The sequence below is a fragment of the Meriones unguiculatus genome, chromosome 19 (genome assembly GCF_030254825.1).
Source record: "Meriones unguiculatus strain TT.TT164.6M chromosome 19, Bangor_MerUng_6.1, whole genome shotgun sequence".
In the NCBI taxonomy this organism is placed as follows: Eukaryota; Metazoa; Chordata; class Mammalia; order Rodentia; family Muridae; genus Meriones; species Meriones unguiculatus.
This window is the reverse complement of record NC_083366.1, coordinates 68450608-68468544: the sequence shown is the minus strand read 5'-3', so window position 1 is coordinate 68468544 and position 17937 is coordinate 68450608. Positions and strand designations below refer to the sequence as shown.

The following is a 17937-nucleotide window of genomic DNA, read 5'->3' as shown; positions in this document are numbered from 1 at the left end:
TCTGGCTGTGCTGATGGACCTTCTCGTTTAGTTTGGTTTTTCAAGTCAGGGTTTCTCTGTGTAGCCCTGGCTGTCCTGGACTCGCTTTATAGACCAGGCTGGACTTGAACTCACAGAGATCCACCTGCCTCTGCCTCTGCCTCTCTGGGTTCACAGGTGTGCGCCACCGCGTCCAGCTTGCGGTGTACTTTCTAAACAGCTCGTTCCTCATACAAAGGGCGTGTGTCTGCGCACAAATGCCCCAGACATATGGGACTATATTGGACCAAGCATGTTCTTCCCGGCCCAGCTTCCGCCCGGCTCCCAGCCATGCTGTCGCCCCTGCAGCGCCCTACCGCTCCGCTACCTTTGACAGCACAGACGACCCCATCAGTAAAGGTCTGCAACTCGCTTTAGCATGAGCCCAGGAGCAGGCGCCAGAGCGGGTCCTCCAGACACCGTGGTTCAGCGAGAAGCCAGGGGCCGTGAGGGGAGCCTTTCTTTCTTTCCTCCCTGCTCACCTCACCACCACTGCCTTTAGCTCAGCTCTGTTGGGTGTCGCTCCTTGAACGCACCCTTCCTAAGCAGCCAGAGATGGTTCTTCCTGGGACGAGACCATCCGTTCCCACAAAGGTGCTCTGAATGTGGCCAGTTAACACTTCCCTGCATACGTAAGGGTGCCACGGTTCCGGCAAATTAGAAACGTTTCTCCCGTGAGGAGCTTTAAGCCAGAGTGCTGGAGCGAAGGCTCGGAGGTTAAGAGTGCCAGCTGCCCTGCCAGAGGACCCAGTTCAATTCCCACAGCTCCCACGTGTCTATAACTCTAGTTCCAGGGAATCTGACACCCTCACACAGAAAAATGCAGGCAAAACACCAATGCGCGCACACACATAAATTAAAAAAAAAAAAAAGGACCAGTGCCAGAAGGATCAAGTCCGCTGAGATGTGGACTACAGCCCAGCCCTGCCAGAAAAGCCAGGAGACCTTGACTGTGGAATGTCTGCAGGGAGCCTCAGCCCCTGAAGGAGGGAGTGACCGGGGCTGAGGGACAGCCCTCTGAGGCCCCGCAGGCCCGTCCTCACAAGCTGTCCCTGTGGGTCAGCCAAAGGCGAGATTCCCAGCCACCTGCTCTAACCGCGCTGTCTACACTCTGAGTTAATGCTACTGTGGCCCCTTAACCTACTTAATCATGGTAGGTTCTCTGTTTTCATCTTGGCTGTTTGTTTCTTTTTGCCTTCTCTTAAAACAGGTTTTCTCTGCGTAGCCCTGGCTGTTTCAGAACTCTGTAGACCAGGCTGGCCATAACCTTAGACATCCTTCTGGGTGCATACCATATGCATCTAATGGTATGCACCATGCCTTGCTTGATCTTACTTTTTATGTAAACCACATCAGATCTTTCTGGAATGAGCTGGAGATGTATATATTAAAGAGCGATTTGTTTGGGAAAGCCCAGGCCTGTGCCGAATACCTACCGTAGGCCCTTTACTTCCTTATACCCTGCTGACCCTGACAATAAGGACCATGACTCTTCATCCGGACAGCTTGTGAGGATGGGCCTGCGGGCCCTCAGAGGGCTGTCCCTCAGCCCCGGTCACTCCCTCCTTCAGGGGCTGAGGCTCCCTGCAGACATTTTCCTCCAGTGGAGGAAGCAGATGTCCAGAGAACCTGGGCAACTCCCTCAGAGCCACGCTGGAGGGAGGCATCACCCAGGACCAGCATGGCCCCCTCCACCACCCCACCGCCTCCAGGTCCAGGGCGACACCCACCTGGATGGTCACAGACACGTCGCCCTCCTCCTCCTGCACAAAGACGTTGTAGGAGCCCCGGACCACAGGCGCGTGGTCGTTGATGTCCAGCAGGGTGATCTGCAGCATGGTGGTGCTGGACTGGCCCCCGCCATCGGTGGCCTGCAGCGTCACGAAGTACACAGCCTGCTTCTCCCGGTCCAGCAGCGTGCCGTTCTTCACCGTCACGTTCCCCGAGTCCGGATCCACCTCAAACAGCTCAGCTCTGCTCGGGGTGACCAGAATCAGCCAATAAAGCAACAGGATCTGTACCTATGCTTGAATCCGGGCACATGACAACACAGACTTGAGGGGGCCTGTGCAGCATTTCCAGCAGACTCGTGGCTGTGGGCGCCCTCCAGCCCAGGGGTTGGACACTCAGTCCACAGTGTGTGATGACATCAGGAGGCACAAGGGCCCCTGGGAGGCTGAGCCTGGTGGGAAGTTGTCCCTTGCCCCTTTTCTTCCTCTGGTTTCCTGTCTTGGGGATCTCTCCATCTCGTACACGGTCACACCATGTGACTTGATATATTACAAAGCCCTCTCAGGACCCAGCGGACGGCACTCTATGCCTCTGGGAGCCTCCACATCTAAATAACCCTTTCTCCTTAGAGAATATTCCACCTCGGGTATTTTGTTATAGTGACAGAAAAAAACTAATAACTTTTTTTAAATTGTTTTTCTGGAGTGGACATGAAACTGAGTACTTTGTCACTTGTAGGCTCCTCTTCTATATCCCCAGCCCCATGGTGAGGCAGAGAAGAACACACACAAACAGACATACATACACACACACACACACACACACACACACGCACGCACGCACGCACACACACACACACACACACACACACACACACAGGCAGGCACACGCGCACACACGCGCGCACACACACACACGCGCACACACGCGCGCACACACACACGCGCACATGCACACACATGCACACACATGCATGCAAGCACATGCACACACATGCACACACATGCATGCACGCACTTGCACACAGGCATGCTCACACCCACCCACCCCCACCCACCTTAGGAGCTTACCCATTTCCTGGAAGCAGACTGTAGGTGATACGGCCCCATTCACCCTTATCTAGGTCTGTAGCCTGTGAGGCAAAGACGGCACACGGTGGAAACAGTGTCATCTGCCCCACCACACAAAGCATCCAAGAGGCTGTGTGGTGACTCCAAAGCTCACCGCACCTCTGCACTCACAGACACTGCACACACCCAGACAGATCGGCCCGGTCCAGCATCCTTCTCCCAGCACGGTCCTCCTTGATTTGGTCAGTGACCACAAGCCTGTGGCATCACACTCACCTTGATTTGGTCAGTGACCACAAGCCTGTGGCATCACACTCACCTTGATTTGGTCAGTGACCACAAAGCCTGTTGGACTGTGTTCTGGCACGGTGAGTTCATACAGGCTCTGAGAGAACACGGGCCTGTGGTCATTGATGTCTCTAAGATGGATGGTCACCACAGCGACAGAGAAGTTCCCGCTGACCCAGTCAGTGGCCATGACCTGAGGACGGAAGGACCGCGGTGGTACAGGAGCCTGGCTGCCCACGGCCTCCAGCCCCAGGGCCTCATGGCACAGTACCTCCACCTCCATCGTCTCTTTCTTCTCATAGTCCACCAGGTCGGAGTTTCTCACCACCACCTGCACACTGGCAGAGCCCGCCGCTCGTTCTGGGGACACACTGAAGGCGGCAGAGTCTGTGCCCCCCAGGGACAGCAGGAAGGTGCCATTGTCGCCCTGTAAGGGAGGGCGCTATATTAGGGATTGGCCCGCTGTCACTGCCTCCCTCCATCTCCGCGCTCAGGCCTTCCACAGAAGCCCTGAGTGAGTTCACAGAACTGTAAGCCAACAGTCCAAGCCCAGGAAGTCAGGCTGGGCCACTCAGCCCTCAGCTGCGGCCCCAGCACGCAGAGGGTCTCCAGATCTGGAGAGACAGCCACACTCTCCTCACCGCCATAAAGTAGTCCCAGTGCCTTCTTAAGTGCCCACTGCTCAGCCCGCACACCACCCCAGCCTGCTTCCCTGGACCAGGTCGGCATGCCCACCAGCCTCGTGTCTCCAAACAGTGGCCTCACCCATCACTTGGCACCATCCTCAGATGGCTTTTCACGGAACGCTGGCCACCTTTCCCTGAGGCTCCCTGCTTCCCCAAACCACGGGCTACCCAGAGCCAACCGTGCCAGCATCACAGCCGCTCTCTGCTGGCCCGCACCTAAGGCCGGCCTCCATTCCACACTGCTTCTGCTCACCGCCACCCAGTGTTGCCCTGAACACCCCCACCCTGCTTTGCACAGCTGACAGGCTGGTGCTCCCCCATACCCCCAGTCATTACGGCATATCTCTTTCCCTGTTCCCCCCCTTCGCCTCCCCCAGCCTCCTCCGCCACCACCTGCCCCTCCCCCTCCAGGCACCCGCCTGATCTGGGTCATAGGCCACCATGGTCAGGTCGTCGATGGGGATGCGGGCAGAGGTGTGCTCATCCACGTAGCCCGTGAAGTTAACTTGGGCCTCCTCGGGGCCAAAGGAGCAGTCTGGGAGGGTGCAGTTGTAGAACTCGGGCTTGTGGTCGTTGACATCAGTCACCCTGATGGTGACCCATATGCTGGTCTTAGCCTCGTCCCCGTAGATGTTAGGATTCTGCTCCGTGGCCTGAGGGCGGAGCGGAGCGGTGCTCAGGGAGCCTGGGCGCCAGGGCTGAGGGTTCCGGGAGGAGGGTGGCACGCGTGCTCACCGTGACCTGGAGCTGCACTTCGCCAGCATCCTTGGGCAGCTGCTCTCTGTCCAGGGGGGCGCTCACGAAGATGACTCCGTCGTTCCCAATGTCGAACCACGTGGGCCTCGTGGAGTCTGACAGAGAGGCCCTTCGCATGGCTTTGGCCACCCACCACCCCACCGTGACCCAAGCCCCCACCAGGGCTACCCAGGCTCTCACTGGAGATTCTATAGGTCACCACGTCGTTGATGCCTTTGTCACCGTCCACCGCCTCCACCTTCAGCACCGACGTGCCCTGGGGGGAGGCTGCGTGAGCGCCTGGACCCTGAGCTCTGACACTCACCACCCAGCGCTGCGGCCCCATCACCTACCACGGCAGCGTCCTCAGCCACGGAGGCCGAGTAAAACTCCCTGACAAACTGGGGGTCCAGGTCGGGCTCATCCACCACCGAGATGGACAGGAAGACTGGCTGGGAGCACTGTATGACAAACTCGTCATGCAACATCCCGCCTGAGTCCTGCAGCAGAGGGGGCCTTCAGTGAGCCCGCAGCCCAACTTGGAGCCCCCCGGCCCCGCCTGTACCCCACACGCACGCAGGCCTTCAGCTCCAGCTGGTAGAAGGCGCTCTTGTTGTTGTAACTGAGGCTGCCGTTCAACACGATGGAGCCGTTCTCCAGAATGTAGAAGAGACTCTGGCTGTCGTCTGTGCTGGGGATGACCTGTGACGGGCGCTATCTGGGTGAGGCCCGGGGACAGCGCTGCCCCTCACTCTCCACCGACGTAGGGTCACACGTGTCTGGGTGAGCAAGCCCCCTCCCAGCCTTGACCTCTCCCAGGAGTTGTGAGTGCGTTAGCTGGCGGGAGGACTTGACAGTGCTGGTGAAGAGGATGGGAGCAACTGGACAAAGGCAGGCGGGTTTGTGGGGATGCGGGGGTGATAGCGGAGAAAGGCTGGGGACCAGGGCTAGGGTTGTCTGTGAGGATGCTGCCCTCTGCTGGATGTAAGGCACAGTGAGGCCGGCTCCCACCTGGAGTCCCAGGAACTCGGTCACACTCACCTTCTCTATGAAGTACCGCACTACTCCGGCTGACCCGGAGTCCTTGTCCTCAGCCAGCACGGTGAACACCACGGAGCCAACTGGCAGGGTCTGTAAGAGGGGACTTTCCATCTGTGTGTCCCTCCCACCCCAACCCCCAGGCTGGGCCTTCAGGGGAGCCATGGGCTGGTTAAGATGGGGCAGGCAGCAGAACTGCCTTCCCCCAATGAGCCTCACACCCTGAGAGCTGGTTCTCACAGTCGCTCAGGACCACAAATGAGAGACCTTTCTAGAGCCCGGCCTGCCTGTCCCTCTACTGCTTAGGTGCTCCCGAGGGCTCTGTCTGGCCCACAGCCTGAGGTGGACTTCCTCCCTCTCTGCTCCTGAAAGCTCCCCATCCTTCCCAGCACATGGTCCAAACAGCTTCAGTGGCCCTGAGAGGTCAGGCTGCTGCTTGTCCCTCCCCCTGCAGCTCCTCCGCCAGCCCCGATGCTGCCTGAGGACTTTTGCACGTCCCCAGCCTGGAGCGTGCTTTCCCTGGCCATTCCCTGGCAGGCCCCTTGCTATTCGGGTCTCTTTTTGGACAGCACCTCTTCAGAGAAGCCAGCCGCAGCCCCTCTCCCGGGCCATTCCCCCTACCCTCCCCTGCCTTGTCATCTGCACAGAGCATCCCACCCTGAGCCTTCCCTCACAGCCTGCTTTTGGGTTCCCACCTGTGAGACCTGCAGCCTCACACCCAGGGAGGCTTGCTCACCAGGTGGTGTTCGGAGAGTGCCTAGAGCATGGGTGCTGGGTGGGGCCTGTCAGGTGGGTCTCACGCCTGGCCCTACACAACCAACCGCATGGTCTTGGGCACCTGGGACAGTGTTCCATTTTCTGCACAGCCCTGGGCAACCTCTTCCTATTCAGCTAAAGCGGTTAAAGTGGAGCGCCCCGGCTGAGGAAAGGCCACGGCACAGGCCAGCCACTCCACACAGCTAATTGTCTCTAGGGTGGACACATGTCCAAAGCGAGCAGGTGACAGCCGGGCCCGAGCTCGCTGAAACCAGGAGAAACGGCCGTCTTTCTGCCCAAGCTGCGGGCGGGAGGTCGGCTGAGAGCCAGGCGGCTGGCTCCTCAGGGATGCATCAAGCGAGGCAGGGGAGCGGCGCGGGGTGACAGCTAGTGTAAGTCAGCGAGCCTCCAGCTCTTAGAAGCGCGAGGAAACCAACTTCCTTTTTCTCTTGCTTTTCCTACCACAGCTGAGAGAACCCTACTCTGCGGGTGGCTTGCAGGAGGCGGCCCTGTCAATCACGGCTTTGCACCCCGGGGCTTCCTGGCTTCTCTGCCCTGAGCTACGCTCTCAGATGCCCTCCGTGCCCTGCCACACAAAGGCCGGGGGTACCTCGCTGATGTTGGTGGAGAATCCGGTGTTCTGGAACACGGGTGCGTTGTCGTTTCTGTCCTGCACAATCACCTGCATCTCCTTCTGCACCTGCAGAAAGCCCAGGAGAGGACAGGAAATGTGGCTTAAGATTCCAGAAGAGTTTCTCGGACCTCGCCTTCCTTCTTTCCTCCTTCACATAGAAGCATAGCTGTGCACTGGGGGGGGGGGGGGGCGGAGTTCGAGTGTGTGTGTGCGTGTGCCTGTGTGTGTGTGTGTGTGTGTGCGTGTGTATGTGCCTGTGCGTGTGTGCGTGCGTGCGTGTGTGTGTGTGCGTGTGTGCGTGCGTGTGTTCTGCATTAAGCTCTCTTGACTGTCCTTTCCTTATTTAGACAGAGCCTCGCCTATCTTAGGCTGGCCTTAGACACACTATGTAGCCAAAGATGAACTTGAACTTGAAGGTAGGATCCTCCAACCTTCACCCCTCCCCGCCAAGCATTGAGATTACAGACATGGGCCACCATGACTTGAACAACAAGGAGGAAGAGGAGAAGGGTTGGGAGTGCCACTCAGTGAAAGAAAGAAAAATGGGGGCGGGGTATAAAGATTTGGAAATTAAACATTATGCTAGTCATTGAAGAGGTGTGGCGGCTTTGACAGTAGACACACAGGCTAGAGCGTCGGCTCAGCACTTAAGACCACTTTGCTCTTCTAGAGGACCATGGGTCCGTGTACCACCCTCGTGGTGACTAATGGCCGGCTGGGGCTCCAGTTCCAAAGGATCCAGCACCCTCTTCTGGCCTCTACAGGCATGCAGGCAAAGCATTCACACACAGAAGGAAACAATGAATCATTCTAAAAACCAGTATTTGTATTATATACAAATTACAACACTGTAACTTTATAAACAAAATACTTATACAGTCAATAAATGCCAAGCCCCTGGTAACATCGTGAGCATCTAATCTTGAAAACAGCACTAAAGTCTTATCAGCGGGTGCCCTCTGCTTGCCTGAAATAGACACATGATCAGAAGTAGATATTTGGCACCCTGCTTGTCCACCCCTGACCACCCTCCCTCTTCTTTTAACTCACTGGATTGTTGTGACCGTCATGTACGGAGATGGTGATCTGGAAGGCTCGGAGTGTCTGCAGCCGCAGGGAGAAAGGGTCCCTGCTCAGAGCGAGGGTCCAGCCACGCTCCTGGACTCTGGCTCCAGGGGCTACCCCAGGCTATCCCCTCTCTACCCGCTTTCCCTGCCCCACCATTCTTTACCTCATAGTCCAAAGGACTTGCCAGCTTCACTTCCCCAGTGCTTGTGTTGACGGAGAAGAAGTAGGCATAGGGGCCACTAATCCCATAGGCCAGAGGGTCCTTATCGGGGTCTCTGGCCATCAGCCAGAAGGCCACAGCACCTGCAGATAAACAGGGCTGGCCCAGGTTCATGACCACCTCTGTCAGAGTGGTCTGGTCCAGCTGCCCACAGGGCAGGGATGTGGATATAAGTTGAAATCTGGGATTCTGATCCCCTAACCACCCCCCACCCCAGCCTCCCTTCCCAGCTCTGGGCCCTGGGCTTCAGTGAGACTAGAAATGGCTGTACAGTGCGGGGTGGACACTCTTGACTGGAAGGTACAGCACCCATTCAATGACTGCTTCTTAACTCCATTTCTTTCTGGAGTTAAAAGAACTGTATGGAATGGCTGTCTCCTGAGAAGAGAGACACTTTCTGATCAGAAGATGCTAAGATGCAGGAGGACGTTCCTGGCAACTAAGGAAACATGGAAGGTAGGCTGGCGAGTGGGTTCTTATCTGAGGGGCTGTGTCCTCAAGCTGGTGAGCCTGAGTCCTGACTGAGGTCCTCTCTCCTCCACAACCTTGGAATCAACCAATCACAAGTGGGTTAGCAAAAAAGACTTTGTATCCAGGGGCGCGGTTCCAGGAACCTCCTGAGATGCCGAAATCAGCGGGTGCTCAGGTCCCTCATGGAGAGAGGCGGGGCGTTTGTGTAGAACCCAAGCCTGCCTTCCTCGACTTCAAGTGCCGTCCAGATGACTGCAACCCTGACTATGAAGGAAATGACTGGCTTTTGGAGTGAGGACCAGAACAGAACAAAAGGCACGACAACGTTTTTCCCCTCCAGTGTGTTAGCCCACTGAGGCTGAACGTGCGATGTGAAGCCGCAGGTGCAGAGGGCTGACCTCGTGTGTGATTCGTCAGGGGCTGTTCCTCAGGCACGGGTGGGGAGCCTGTGTGACAGCCTTGGGACAAACACTCAGCTCTGTCCCAGCGCAGGGACCATCACTCACCCACTGGTAAGTCCTCTGGCAGAATCACCAAGGACATATTGCTCTCGAATGATGGTGGTATGTTGGCCGTCGCTGTAGGGACACACAGCAGAGGACATCTGTCACCCCGCACCCCGCCACCAGCCGGGCCTTGGATCCTTACCCTTACAGTCAACCTTCAGGCCTGCCCCTCCCCCCCAACACACACCAAGACTCCTCTGGAATCCTCTCAGGGACGCTCATCCTTGGCATTTGCTAGTGAGGACAGGTCCCACGAGGTCCTGCTGGGGGTCCCCAGTTTAATACTGCTCTTGTAGGGGAGAGAGGCACTCACCAGGCACCATGAAGGCAGGAAGTAGTACACAGAGCAGCCACAGCCAAGCCATCTTGAAGGGACCTAAGAGAAAAGGTGCCAGGGAAAGGTGGTTGGGCACAGCCTGCCTGGCAAAGCCCGCCTGCCTAGGTCTGACCCCACGCTATCAATGGCCTTCACTCTGCAGCTCTGCCCTCAGGACCTCTACCACCATCTGTCCATCTTGCACAGGAAAGGCATGGGTAGGAAGGGTGCTCGAACCCATACTTAACCCACTGAGTGCTGGGTGCTGTCGTAAGTGCCTTGGGTGTGCGATGGCCTTGTTTCTGTATGTACAGGGTAGACTCGGTGGCATACCAGAGGCCACACAGAAAACAGCGACAGGAGGCTCCAGAGTCCCGTCCCCAGCCACCACTCTACCTCCCCTGTCTCACACACAAAGGCACCAGTCAGGATCAAGGGTTTGGAGGGCCAGGTGGGTGGGGAGAGAGGGAGGCAGGCATGAGAGGGAGGCAGGGAAGAAAGAGAGGAGGGGAGAGAGGGAGGAGAGGTGAGAGGGAGGAGGGGAGAGGAGGAAGAGGGGAGACAGAGAGGCAGGGGAGAGTGGGGGGAGGGGAGAGAGGGAGGAGGGGAGAGAAGCATCATGGCTGTGAAGCATGTAGCTCAGGTCCTCCATCACATACTCAGGGACTCACCCCTTCACCTCTCTGCTCTAGAACTGCCAAATCCAATTTGTTCCTCCTCCATTCCTCTCCACGGTACCCTATCAGCCTCCTTCCCTCCCATGTCCAGTGTCTCCTCAGTCTCCTCAAGGACTCCCTGGACCCAAACCCACTCCCTGCTCTCAAGCAAACTCCTCGTGATTCCCTGTCTCTTAAAGCCCTGTGATGGCTCCCAGTGGTCAGAGTGCAAACTCCAGAAGGTAGCTTCCTGAGACCCCGAGGGCCTCCCTAGCGTCATCACTAACATCCCCTCGTGTGCCATTCTGCCCTGCCACCCCTCCGTTTCCAGCCACATCTGTGTCGCTCCTGCCCCCATTCTGCTGTCTGCACACGAAGCACCTGCTTCCCTGGGCACTCTCCTGTTAACCTCCTGGGCCACCTTCTGTCCACACACCTCAGTGCTTTCCAGACGGAGCTGACTTCTCCTCCTTACTGAACTGAGTGAATGATACCACGAATCCCAAGCTACCTAAGGCTAATACGGGACACCGAGAGACTCAGCAGAATAGTCTGTGCACCCCCGAGCCTGTGTGTAACTCCTCTGGCCCTGGCTGCCCTGCAGGGAAGGCACAGTGACCTCTGCACTGCCCTGCTGGCTCCCAGCATAGGATAAAGATTACTGGTTACTACTAGGGAAAGAAGCTCAACTCTTGCCCCTGCTACTGGTAGGCCCGCTCCTGGTCCGTCTCTCCCCAAACTGCACGGCGGCTCCCTTGCACTCAGTGTGCCCTCAACAGTGGAGTCTGCTTCCCACCTCTTTGTTGGCCACCTGAAGACCCAGCAGAAGCCTTCTGCTTTGATCCAGATTGATCTGGCTACCATAGGCTCAGATACTTGAATGCTTAGTCACCAGGGAGTGGAACCATTTGAAAGGATTACAGTAATTAGGAGGTGTGGACTTGTTGGAGTGGGCGTGGCCTTGTTGGAGGAGGCGTGTCACTGGGAGTGAGCTTTGAGGATTCAAAAGCCCAAGCTATTCTTTTTCTGCTGACTGCAGATCGGGAAGTAGAACTTCTCCAGGACCGTGTCTCTCTGTGTGCCACCACGCTCCCCACCATGATGAAAATGGACTAAACCGCTGAAACGGAAAGCCAGCCCCAAGGAAGTGCTTTCTTTTATCAGAGTTGCAATGGCCGTGGCATCTCTTCATAGCAATAAAACGCTGAGAGAAGAGCCTGATGTGCTGGGGGCTAGAGGCCTGGTTACTGACATGTCTCAGGGCCCGCTACATGACTGGTGCCCCAGCTTACTCCTCAGCAGGTCCTGGCTGCCATCCTCCATCTGCCACATGCAGACCTGCAATGCACGGTGAGCAGACAAGCAGGGCTGGCCTCGCCCAGCTGATGGCTACCCAAACGTCTGCTGCTTATCTATGGTGAAGGAAGAGCCCACGGGGGTGGGAAGGAAGTTACCAATCAAGAACATAAAGAAGAGAAGTTATCTGAGGCAGTATAGTTTCATTTCTTGACCTTTCTCTCTGCAAGAAATGGGGACACTATCTGCCTCCCTACCATCCTGGCTAGCTGGCCTGGAACATGACCTGTAGAACATGCTGGCTTCGAACTTGTGGCAATCCTCTTGCCCCTGCCTCCTGAGTGCTGGCTGAACTAGGTGTGCTAACTGTGGCTTTTTGTTTCCTGAATTTTATGATGCTCTGACATGCCTGGGGTGTGGCTGGCTGGAGAGCTAGTGGCGCTAATTCCAGAGAGAGCAAACAAGGCTTCCAGACACGCCTTTGACAGAGCACAGCCACCCTTCTGTGTCCCAGTCTCACACCAAAGCTAGAGTGGAGCATTAAACAGCTGGGCGACTCCTGCTGCCGCCAGAGCACCCAGAGATTAGCCACACATCCTGACTGATTGCGCTCTGGCTCCCTTCCACCTTTCTTCCCGTGAAAGCACAAGGAAGCCCCCGGCATGACTTCCCTTCTTCCCTCCGCTTTCTGCCCCACGTGGGCTTCGTCGTGTGGCAGGCTTCTTCTTGAAACGTTTGCTCTCAGTGCTCTTAGTGTCTGTGTCAGCACTCAGTCACCTCCTTCCTGAGCCATTAGCATCCTGTGCTAGACAGTTTTATGTCAGCTTGACACAGGTTAAAGCCGTCTGAGAGGAGGGGACCTCAGCTGAGAAAAATGTCTCCATAAGATGAAGCTGTGGGGCATTTTCTTAATTAGTGATGATGGGGGAGGGCCCAGCCCACTGTGGGTGGTGCCATCTCAGTCCTGGGTTCTATAAGAAAGCCAGCTGAGCAAGCCTAGGGGAGCGAGGCAGTAAGCAGCGACTCTCTGTAGCCTCCTGCCCTGTTTGAGTTCCTGAGCTCACTTCCTTCAATGATGAACAGTGATGTGGAAGTATAAGGCCAACTAAACCCTTTCCTCCCCAACTTGCTTTTGGTCATGGTGTTTCATCACAGCAGCTGCAACCCCGACTGGGACACATCCCGTGAAAACAATGATGATGTCAGACAAGACTGGTCATCAGGATGTGGCACCAGAGATGCCCTCTGCCAAGGCTAAGAGACTGGCAGACTCCTTGCTTTTTGAGCCAGGAACACAGGCCTGCGCTTGGAAGGAAGCCTGAGCTGGCTTTGAATGGGCTGTCCTAGAAGGGAGCAAGCCTGGAGCTCCTGCAGGTCAGAGAGAGACCGGCTACCCAGCACTCCTGTCTGATAGTCAATACCCAGGGGCCAAAGGCTTGAGGAAATTGTACGGAACCAAAGCCTAAGTCTGAGCATCCCACAAAGCCCTGCCCAGACACAAGCTTTCCAAACAGGATGGTGGTGGTTGGGGTTTTGTTGTTGTTTTTGTTTGTTTGTTTTGATAGGCTCTGTCTCTAGCTCTGGATGGCTTGGAACTATCTAGGTGGCCCAGGCTAGCTTCAAACTCAGATCTACAGGCCTTTGCTCCACAAGTGCTGGAATTGAAGGTTTGTTTGTTTGGTTGTTGTTGTTTTGGTGTGTTTGTTTGTTTATTTATTTGTTGGTTTAACACAGGGTCTCTCTATATGTAGCCCTGGCTGTCCTGGAACTCTCTGTGTAGTCCAGGCCTAGACACCTGGCTGGATCATGTGTGTGTGTGTGTGTGTGTGTGTGTGTGTGTGTGTGTGTGTGTGTGTGTTTAATGGGAGTCTCACTAAGCTTCCCAGGCTGGTGATCTCCAGCCTCAGCCTTCCAGTGCAGGGATTACAGGCCTGTATCATAATGAATGGCCTTATTGCTACTGCTCTTTGCCAATAACCTTTGTGGTGGGGGGGGAGGAGGGACGACAGAGCTCTCCCAGCAGGTCAAGATCTGAGAGGTGAGGAAGGCCCAGGTGGGGAGCAGGAGAGTTTCCTGCTCCGTGGGGTGGCCCTGCACTGGCTGCCTCTCCTCTGCCGACCTCTTGGAACCCCCGGGAATGGCAGCAGAAGTGCCGGAAGTTCTCATGGCGTCCCCTTCTCAAGCCAGTGACACTTGGAACAGAGTAGGGGACTGCAGGGACTGCATCCCAGGGAGAAGACTTAACCCCCAGTGACATGAAAGTCCAGCATACCCTGAAAGCAGAGTCAAGAAGAGCTGGGCTTCCGGGGCCACACCCACATGGTCAGGCGCTGCCCCACCCCCTGCCCTGGGGATTGGGATTCACTTCCACAGAGTCTGGATCAGTGTCGACCTGGGGACACTACAGAGGAGAGGAACCCACGGGGTGACATGAGAGACCGCTAACGACGGTGAAATGGCACCACCACCAACAATCAGAAACCGACGCCTGAGAACACCGGGTGGTGGCACGCACAGCTGAGCGGCAGACTGCTTGCCCGGCCAGTGCAAGGCTCTGCCTTCTCACAGCCAGCAGGACGCAGAAAACAGTGACACAGAAGTTTACACGACCTGCCTGAAGGGGAAAACAAAACAAAAACTGGATTCCGGACTGTGGGTGGCACGGTCTTCACGGGGTCACCTTGCAGTGTGGCCTCCTGGTGACAAGTGCCACCCACAACCCAGGGCCACTCACCACCGTTGCAGCAGTAGGAACAAGCAAAATAGAACACCTTCCGTCCCCAGACTCCGCAGCACAGCCGCAGGCAGCGCGCTGCAAACTCAAGCTGACGACAGGAGTGAAGAGAGACCAGCTCTGAAGAGACCCGAAAAATCATAGTAATGGATACATCCCTCTCCCCACAGCAGTGACAAGAGGCTCTGTGAACACCAACCCCCAAGAGCAGAAGCGTCTCAAAATGTGGGGCTGCTAGCGGCGGTTAGTGCATAGAGGCTAGAGACAGCCACACAGGCTGGCTCCCACGGACATTCAGCAGTGCTAGCGCCATGAAGCCCTGTGGCTGCCAGCCTGTGCCCAGTCCACTGCTAAATCCTCCAGGAAGCCCCAAATAGTTGAGCAGAGTTGAGCATTTCCTGCTACACCTAGTCCAAATGCCTACAGAATCACCAGTGTTAATAATAATAGATTGTTGGTGCTGGAGAGATGGCTCAGCGGTCAAGAGCACTGACTGCTCTTGCAGAGGACCTGGGTTCAAACCTCAGCAACCACCTGGCAGCTCTCAACTCTCTGTAACTCCAAGATCTGACATACATGCAGGAAAAATATCAATGTGTATAAAATAAAAGTAAATAAATTTAAAATAACCACAGATCGCCACTGTGCTCCGGAACGTTTTATTAAGCAGCAGTGAGGAGTGGTCAGAACACTATTTCTCCAAAATGCTGAAAACAAATTATTTACAACCTAGAATTCCGTCGGTGCTCACGGAAACTGTTGGTTACACAGTCTTAGGCAGAATGGACCCCACTTTGTACCTCTTCTGAATCTTTCCTGGAGAAGCCACCATAGGAATAGGCCCGAGAGAGGAAAACAGGGTGCCACACAGAAGTGGGGAGATCAGCAGACTGAAGACCAGGGGCCCCCACATCCTGCATGGGGCTCTGCATCTCCAGCAGAGTGAAAGGAGAGGCCTGAGACGCTCAGCGAAAAGCCAAGCAACCAAAACCGGTGAAAACGGAGCGGGGGTCAGTGTTGGTGGGTGGCTCTCGTCACCCCCCCCCAGTGGGCTGCTGCTCTGCAGACGGCTCCATGTCTGCCCCTGTGCCCATAGCTCCCAGGCGCTCCACAGATCTGAAACCCTTCCTTCTATGCAGCGCTGGCACCTTCACCCTGCCTTTACCCTCTCCCTGGAGGCAGCACCCCAGGGCCTGCGCTTTCCCTGCCACTCCATCTCCTGTGCTCTGAAGTTGAAGGCAGAGGTCAGAGTACACACCCAGGGAGGGACAGGCTTGCCACAGATGGAGTCAGGCTCTGTCTGGGGCAGTTGTTCGGGATGGAGATGGCACAGAGTGATTGAGAGTGGGTGGAGGTGGGGCTGGTGGCGGCAGCTGTAGGGGCAGCAGAGTGCTGCCGGGTGCCCTGTGAAGACGGTCCTGGGACCCTGGTGCTGGCGGGCTGGTACATGGAGACCTGGCACCTCCACCGGGCTGGAGCTCGAGCCTAAAGCACCAGCAAAGCAGCAGCCACAGATTGAACAGCCAATGGGGTGTGCGAGGTTCATCCCCGTCACTAAGCTCGTCATCTGATCTCCCAAGGAGGAAGTTTCTCCACCCCGCTCAGCATGGGGACAGAAACTGATGAGGAAGGGCAGTGCTGGGCTGGCCCTTCGCACCCATTATCATGTCTTAGCAAAGAAGCTAGGAAGGAACCCGCCACAGTCATTCCCAGGACTCCAGTCCAAAGGCAGGCAGCCTGTCGTCTTTCCAGCTGGGTATGTGATGTGTGCCTGTTGTATGCCTGTAGTCCCAGCCACTTGGAGGGTGAGGCAGGAAGGTTGGGAGTTCAAAGCTAGCCTGGGAACTTGGAAAGACTATACCTCAAAATATATATGTACATAGATATATGTATATGTGCACACACATGCATATCTATATGTATGTGTGTCTATCTATATATGTATGTGTATATCTATATATGCATATGTGTAGATGTATATACACATATATTTTGGTTTTTTGAAACAAGGTTTCTCTGTAGCGCTGGCTGTCCTGGAACTTTCTGTAGACCAAGCTGGCTTCAAACTCAGAGATCCACCTGCTGCTGGCCACCGAGTGATGAGATTAAAGGCATTTGTCACCACTGCCAGGCTCAAACTAAAATTTAGAAGGCTTGGGAATGTCCGTCAGGGGTAGAGCACTGGCCTGCCATACCCAGGCCCTGAGCTCCATCCTCAGCAGTGCACAAATCTTTGCTCTCCCTTTTCAGGGCCTTCTCTTTCCTTCCTCCTCCTCTCCCTTATTCTCCCCTGCCCATGTGCCACATTCCCCCCAGGCTACCCAGTACCCCAGAGAGGTGAGGCTGAGGACAAAGAAGCCAAGCTGGAGCCTTCATTCCCCATGGCCACGAAGACCCCCACTCACAGCCCCCTTCCTGCTCACTGTTCCCTCCCATGTCCCCTCCCATTCCCGTAACGCAGATAGTGACACACACGTGCCATCCCCCTCTCCTGGAGGGAGAGGTGGCTGAGATGCTTTTTGTTTTGTTTTGTTTTGTTTTGTTTTGTTTTGTTTTGTTTTTGCCTATTGAGAGCCTTAAGCCTCCGGGAAGCTAGGTCTTCTGCTCAGCAGTCACAGGGGCCATACCAACTCATACCCAGGAGTGCTTCTGGTCCTCCTTCCCACAGCGGTCACAGAGGCCATGCTGACTCATATCCAGGAGCCCTTCTAGTCCTCCTTCCCATACTGCATAAGTTGACCAGTCTTGTCCCCTTTGTCACTGTGACTTTTCACAAACATACTCATTGATCATAATGAGGGCAAAGTTCTGCAGCTGGCACATCGTCTCCCAGTTTTCATCACTTAAGAAAAATGTGCTGTGAGATAGGAAAGCACCAGGTGACCTGCCTCACCTCAGTGGGCACGGGCACTCCCAAGACCTGGCCTACCCAAGGCCCACACTGGCTGTGGGACACACTTCCCACTCTTGGCAAGCTAGGTCCTTACAGGCCCTGGGTCTCACCTTCCCCAGGTGGCTCTTCCTCTCTTGTGGCATCCTGTCCGTAGACCACACCCTGCATTCTCCCCACTCTAGATCTGCATGTGTCTCTTCTGCCCTAGAGGCCCTCTTGTGTCCCTTGCCCATGTGCAAATTCTCTCTACAGCCTCTGAGCCCCAGTCAGGGAACACATACTATACATAGGACATAAGGGAAAAGGGAGGGAGGTGCCCATGGGCTGGGGCTGAGGAAACTACCCCCAGGTACCCTTTTTCTCTTATGGAGGACCACAAGTCCAACTTGGGCATGACACCATTGATGCTGACCCCAACCACTCTGCTTCTGATACAGCTTGCTTTTCTAGGAGATGGGAAGCTGGGCCTGGGGCACAGCCAGAATCCCAAAACTCAGGAGGCTGGAGGCAGGGGGCAGGGGGCAGGAGGCTCTCTAGCTCAATGCTAGCCTGAGTTATGTAGACAGACCTGTAAGAAGAGAGAGAAGCCTGGAGGGAGGGAGAAGAGGATGGAGATTGAGGACAGAAAGAAATAGTCCAGGCCCTAGAACTCCCAGGTCCTTGCTTTCAGGCTGCCATGCTACTCTTTGTGGCTGGGCAGAAGGCCACACCACAGCAGGGTGGCTGTGAGGGACAAGCCATGAGGTGTGAAGACGCTGCGCTGGGCTTCCTCAATATGCTCAGTCACTTTGTGTCGGTTAAAAGTAAAAACATACATATTC

At 55.8% G+C, this 17937-nt stretch overlaps 1 protein-coding gene across 1 annotated transcript in view; it reads right to left on the bottom strand.

The window, feature by feature from the left end:
* Cdhr2 (cadherin related family member 2) overlaps window positions 1-17937 on the bottom strand; it is a 32933-nt gene that overhangs the window by 13410 nt on the left and 1586 nt on the right. The window contains exons 2-16 of the mRNA XM_021627831.2: window positions 9535-9597; window positions 9222-9293; window positions 8188-8327; window positions 8007-8060; window positions 6933-7022; window positions 5570-5659; window positions 5105-5230; window positions 4882-5028; window positions 4730-4805; window positions 4529-4644; window positions 4213-4446; window positions 3379-3534; window positions 3139-3300; window positions 2820-2881; window positions 1749-1992 (exon numbers count right to left, since the gene is read on the bottom strand). Of these exons, the coding sequence (XP_021483506.1) occupies window positions 1749-1992; window positions 2820-2881; window positions 3139-3300; window positions 3379-3534; window positions 4213-4446; window positions 4529-4644; window positions 4730-4805; window positions 4882-5028; window positions 5105-5230; window positions 5570-5659; window positions 6933-7022; window positions 8007-8060; window positions 8188-8327; window positions 9222-9293; window positions 9535-9586 (1821 nt within the window). The 5' untranslated portion in view covers window positions 9587-9597. The remainder of the gene's footprint in view (window positions 1-1748; window positions 1993-2819; window positions 2882-3138; window positions 3301-3378; window positions 3535-4212; window positions 4447-4528; window positions 4645-4729; window positions 4806-4881; window positions 5029-5104; window positions 5231-5569; window positions 5660-6932; window positions 7023-8006; window positions 8061-8187; window positions 8328-9221; window positions 9294-9534; window positions 9598-17937) is intronic.